The sequence below is a fragment of the Aptenodytes forsteri genome, unplaced genomic scaffold, assembly GCF_000699145.1.
Source record: "Aptenodytes forsteri isolate BGI_AS27 unplaced genomic scaffold, ASM69914v1 Scaffold6, whole genome shotgun sequence".
Taxonomy (NCBI): domain Eukaryota; kingdom Metazoa; phylum Chordata; class Aves; order Sphenisciformes; family Spheniscidae; genus Aptenodytes; species Aptenodytes forsteri.
In genome coordinates, this window is record NW_008795709.1 from 100,197 (window position 1) to 105,952 (window position 5,756).

Genomic DNA, 5,756 nt, shown 5'->3' on the forward strand with positions numbered 1-5,756 from the left:
GCCGCGGCGGGGCGGGCAGGCCGGGACCGCTCTCTCCGCTTTCCTCCCCAGCTGCGTGTTGTCTGGCCGGGCGGGCCGGGGCCGGCGGGTGTCCCTGGCTTCCCATCGCCTCGCCTGCGCTGCGGCCGTGTGCTTGTGCCGCAGGAGCCCACCTTCTCCCTCTTCACCGTGAAGTGGCTTTCACTGGTTCCTCCAGACCCCTTGTCAAGCCTCTTTTCCCCCCAGCCCTGCTAAGCTTTGCACATGCCCCTGGCTGCCTGGCTAAGCGTGCTGCCCCTCGTTTTGCAGGGTAAAGGACACAGCAAGCAGATACTGGTGCTGGGCCTGGATGGGGCTGGGAAAACCAGCGTTCTCCACTCCCTGGCAACTAACCACGTCAAGCGTAGCGTGGCTCCCACCGAGGGCTTCAATGCCATCTGCATCAACACCGAAGAGTCCCAGATGGAGTTCCTGGAGAGTGAGTGAACCTGTTTTAGTACGGAACATAAAATAAGTTCCTATGCCGTGTCCTAAGGATCAGGCCCATATTTTAAAACCTCCATATTCCATCATGCCTACTCTGATAATGTGAAGTTGTGATTATTTTGTCCTTGGGGATTCTGCTTTCCCACCTGCTTCTTGAACGAGATGATACGCCGGTGTTAGAAAGGATCTATGTTTGTTCAGCCGTCCTCCAGGGAGTTCTGCTTCCGGAGAGAGAAGGGTAACAAGACTGATGGCACGAAACCAGCCCAAAGCAGAGGTGTCCCCAGTAAGCCATGTGTTGTGGTCTGTAGCCCTTGTGTGTTGGACAGCTTCTCCTTGGTGCTCATGCCTGGCAAAGGGCAAGAGCAGAAGAGGAATAAATAATAAGGTGAAAGAAGAGAGGCGGAAGAGAAATGCTTTGTGCCCTTTTTGTTCAAGAGCCTCGTAAGTGGTATTTTCTAGTCTTTAATGGCTTTTGAATGTCTGTAGGTTTTCACTAAACTTTCTGTGTTGTCCTTAGCACCGAATTTTGGGGTATTGTCCGTGCCTACAGAGAGCATCTCCTGTGATGCTTTTGGGGTGTTATAGCTGTTCTAGGTGCAGCTAGCTGATGGGGAAGGTAGAGGCCCTGGAGTCAGGTCAGTCCCTGGTACAGAGAGTCTGACATCCTAGTCTCATCGGTGCCTGCCTTCTGTGGAGGCAGAGGCTGCCCTTTGCTTCCTGCTGTTTCTGCACTGTGCTGTACCAGTGCTCAACTGGCTTAGTTGGCAGCTATCCCATAGACACCTCCGTACCTTTGTCAGCAGGCCTAAAGGAGTTGTGCTGTTCCCAGGTAAGTCTTTGGGATGTGAGGATGAGGCTGCTAAGGTAGAGTTTCATTCCCAGTCCTACTACCATAGGAGTCTCTGTGGTGTCTTAGGGAAATCATCTCTCCAGAGATGCTTGTAGTCTGTGCCCCTCTTGTAGTAGGTATGAGACACCTGCGTCTCCTACTGGAAGGAGCTTTGTGTAGGAGAAACCCACAGTATCTCTGCTCCTGCCCGGGGATGGCCTGGGCCCAGCGCTGTGCACCCCACGGCAGAACCTGTTGTTTCTGAGTCATCCTTCCCTCTCTGGTCCAGGTTGGTAGTGACTGAGATGTGATGGCTGCGATCTGACCCATGGGAAATGAAATGTCTCAGGCCAGTTTCAGCCAGGTAAATCCATGCATGGCTCTCTAATCTGGTTACTTATCCAGTCTGTACCATTGCCTAGTCCAGGGGTTAGCAGCCCGTGCTGTGATTGCGTGGCACAAGATGATCAGCAGACAGCAGGGTTTTTATTTTGCTGGTTTGGACAGATAGAAGACTGTTCTATCTTTTTCTTTGTACCATCATATAGATAAGTGGGTGGTATCTTGCCTCCACAAGGGATAGGAGCTCCTGGCTTCTGCTGAGTTCCTTCTGGTTTGGGCAAAAAAAAATGTTCTCTGTGAGGTTGCTGACCCCTGGGTTATGCTATGCATGAATGCACCTAACAGAGGGAACGGTGGTGAGCCCCCAAAATGTCGCAGTACAGAATCAGAGGCATCTGTCCCAAGCGTGAGGTGGCAGTCACAGCCCTTTGGCTCCTTTCCGCAGTGGCAGACTTGCAGTTCTGCCTGCCGATACGCTGGGGCTCTTGAAGAAGAGTCAGGCACGCCCTAGTGGGAAATGTTGCTTCCCTTTCTATGTTCTTGAAACTACTGAATCATTTTGACTTAAGTGAAAGCAAAATTGGTTTGAAACAGAGCGAAGTCACTGAGGGCAGTAAAAGCTGACTAGCAAGTCAGTTTAGAAAAGAGTTCCTGTGTAAGGCAGGAGACGATTACAAGGAACCCCAAATGTATTGCTTTGAAAACTTGCTACATTTGGGGGACTCACCCATGCCTTTTGAGCACCTCAGTACTCTTGAGCGAGTGATTCTGCAGTATACCTAGGAGAAGACCTGGAGAACTGAAAGCACATCTGAAATACTTAATATACTGTTGCTACTCCTGCTCCTATCAAACTCGGCAAACTACCAAACTCTTTTTGTGCCCAGATGGGAGCAACAGTCTCAGGCAACTCGCTGCATATGGTTACACCACAGAACTGTTATAAGAGCTAGTTTTGAAGGTGGACAGCTTTCCTCTGTATCCAGCAGAGAAGGGGTCAGGGGTATCCTGTGCAAAGATTCCTCCCATCACCTAAGGATTGCCTAAAGAGTCTGCTGGGACTTGATTTTTCTCTCTTCCTAAGCACCTCTGGTTATTGGCAGTATGAAAGCTGTGGGAGTTTTGAACTAGTCCCTAGTGTCATGCAAATCTGATGAGAGTCCTCCCCACCTCAGAGCTAAATTTCTTCTTTGGAAATTGTAGGCCTGCTTTGTCTTAAGATGAGATGGGCATGCGGAGATAGGTTATATGGGGACATTCTCACATGGTGTTTATGGACACTGAACCTCTTTCAGCTCTCCCTACTAGCTTCAGAGCAAGAACCAACAAGGCAGAAAGCAACCATAAAGAAACTGAACCCAGAACCCTCTCAAAATAAGAGCTTAGAATGGAAAGATATTCCCCCCCCCTCCCGAGTGTACATATATGCCTGCGTGGGACTTGACTGGGGAAAGTAAAGCTATTTCCAGTCTCATATAGAGTAGCCCAAATACTTTGAGTTTTTGTTAACCCAAATACCTTGGGTTTTCAGCCTGGGGCCTGCTGTTTGCACCTCTGAGAGCAGTACTGCTTGGATTACTTGGTGAATCTTGTGCTGCTGTCTTCTCTTCCAGTCGGGGGCAGTGAATCTCTGCGTTCATACTGGAAGATGTACCTGCCCAAAGTGCTGTTGCTAATCTATGTTGTGGACTCGGCCGATCATGCCCGACTGCCTGTGGCGAAACAGCTGCTTCATCAACTGATCCAGAACAACTCCACCCTGCCGGTGGTGGTTCTGGCCAACAAGCAGGTAAGAGTTCCCTGCTGCTGGCTGAGCTTGGGCTGGCAGCAGCTCTGAAAACAGCAACAAAGGCTTTCAAAGGAGGCTTTGTGCTTTTAAGGAGGCCACATGGCTGGGAGCTGGGGGTCTTTCTGGGACACCTTTTGACCGCAAAAAGAAAATAATCTGAGACTGAGTTTTGGATCTGCAAGATGCAGGTCCTGTGCTCGGACACGGTGCGATCAGAGCTGTGGGTGGAAATAATGGTGGAAACTGCTGTAGAGTTGCAAGGTTTGAGAGCTGCAAGGGAGACCACAGTTAGACCTGGAGTTAGGTTTCTGTTCTGAATGTCTGTCTAGAAGTACCACTTTACCTAGCAGCAGCTGAAAGGTGAAGCACCGTTGCTTGCCTTCACATTGTCCACTTGGTTGCTCCCAAGGCTGCTGCTGAAGCTTGAGAGAAGAGCAGCTTTCCTCACAAGGCAGTGTTTTCTCCTAAGATCTTTGTGAAAGTGTCAGGCTGGTGCTGTACCCGGAATACGGTCAGATGACGGAACAGCCCAGGGTTTTTAAGCCCAGATTTTCTTTTATGAGGGCTGTGTGCTCGGTTTGCTCTGCGTTGTTGCCTCCTAAATTTCTAGTAACTTAGGCATGTTACTAGTAGTCCTTTGTGTTACTCTTGAATGCAAGCGCAGGCTTTGGCTTCATCAAACACAAATGCTACCACTGATTCTCTAGGTCCCGGAGTCAGAAACACTGGTGGCTGAGAAGGCACGCAGGGAATGACTGTTGTATGTTTGCCCTGTTCTGTTAACTCTGTGATGGGCGCCTGGGGTCTTGGGCCAGCAAGACACTTGTCTGCCTTGTACAGGTAGTCTTATGTTATTATCAGAAACACTGGAATTACTAGAAACAGAGCTGTACCCTTATTTCTTTGGGAAGAAATTAGGTTAAGGGTAAACATTTTTTTTTCCCCAAAGCATTTTAGGGCATGGGAACTTGGTCTCATAGAAGGTATGTAAGAATGGTGGCCCCAGAGCCCTTGAGGCCCTTCCCCTCCCTGGGCAAAGGCAGTGGCTCAAAGCAGGAATGGTGCCACCACCTCATGCAACTAACAGGCTTGTTTTGTTTTTGCGTATCAGGACCTCGAAGGTGCTTATTGCATCACTGATATCCACGATGCTCTGGCACTGTCTGATATCGGGGACGAGAGGAAGATGTTCTTGATTGGTACCCATGTGGCAGAGGATGGCTCCGAGATCTCCTCCAGCATGAAGGATGCCAAGGAGCTGATAGCGCAGCTGGTTTTGGAAACACAGTGACAGCCCTTTTCCTACAACGTGATATTTGCAGCTGAGGGAGACGAGGTGTTAGGGTATGGTCAGTTTGCTGCATGGTGACTGAAATGTACAGCTCTCTTTTCCTTGTGGGTGTGGAATTCCTATGAAAATTATGTCTAGTTGGTAAGAAAATCTAATTTATAGTGGTTTGAAGATACATTTGAAAAGTAGTGTATTTTTTAGTGTTTTTGTAGGGGAAAATTAGTCTCTCAGACAGCAGAGTTAAGGGGATATATGGCTTAGATGGGCTGAGATGGCTTCTTGCCAGGTGGGAATCAAGCATTGACTTCAGTGGAACAAAGTTGTATCCAGTGAATTTAACCTGGCTTGATGTCTCAGGCTTAAATTGAAACGTGTTTGCTTCACAGGTTGTGCAGAACCCTGTTAACAGTGGTGTTCTGTTAAAAATGAGGCCTCGCTTCTTGAGAGTGTCAGAAATACAAAGGGCTGTCACTAATATTTTTGACAGCGGCGATTTTTGTTGTCGCTGTATTGGAGCCGGCTTTTAAGGGAGAAGCAAATAAGTAATCTCTGGAGATTGGGTTGGTTACTGCTTCTTTAGTGGATAAGAACAAGAAAACGAAAGCGATAAGACATTGTTTCTTTGCCTACAGGGGAAAAACAGAACAGTGTAATTTAAGATAGTGACTGAAACCATTTAAGTTAAACTGGCGCCAGAGGTGGGAGACTCCTCCATCGGGCTGAGCGGCTTATTTTGGTTTAGTCCAGGCCGTCCTCGAGCAAGCACTCTTACATGCGAAAAACTTGTTTTTTGAAAGTGATTTCTGTTAGCGCAGCAGGTGAGGAAGGTGAGTTGCTGACGAGCGTCTCTCCCAGTGTCCTCATCATTACACTCCAGGAATGTGATCTGGGATCCGGGCAGTTCTGTAAAGGACCCATTTTGCAACCGCATTTATTGTATGAGGGTTTTACAGTTTTGTGCTTTGGAACGGATGCATAAAGCAGACGATTTTACCCTAATCAGTGGTCCGGGCTTCATTTACCGGAACAAGGAGCGC

The 5,756-nt window shown here is 48.6% G+C and overlaps 1 protein-coding gene across 1 annotated transcript; it reads left to right on the forward strand.

Moving 5' to 3' along the window:
• The first annotated feature begins 215 nt into the window (after nucleotides 1-215).
• On the forward strand, nucleotides 216-5,709 carry ARL9 (ADP ribosylation factor like GTPase 9). The gene is made up of 3 exons (XM_019473146.1): nucleotides 216-457; nucleotides 3,253-3,428; nucleotides 4,540-5,709. The coding sequence occupies exons 1-3, from the start codon at nucleotides 244-246 to the stop codon at nucleotides 4,717-4,719; spliced, it is 570 nt and encodes a 189-aa protein (XP_019328691.1). The 5' UTR covers nucleotides 216-243; the 3' UTR covers nucleotides 4,720-5,709.
• Nucleotides 5,710-5,756: the final 47 nt, after the last annotated feature.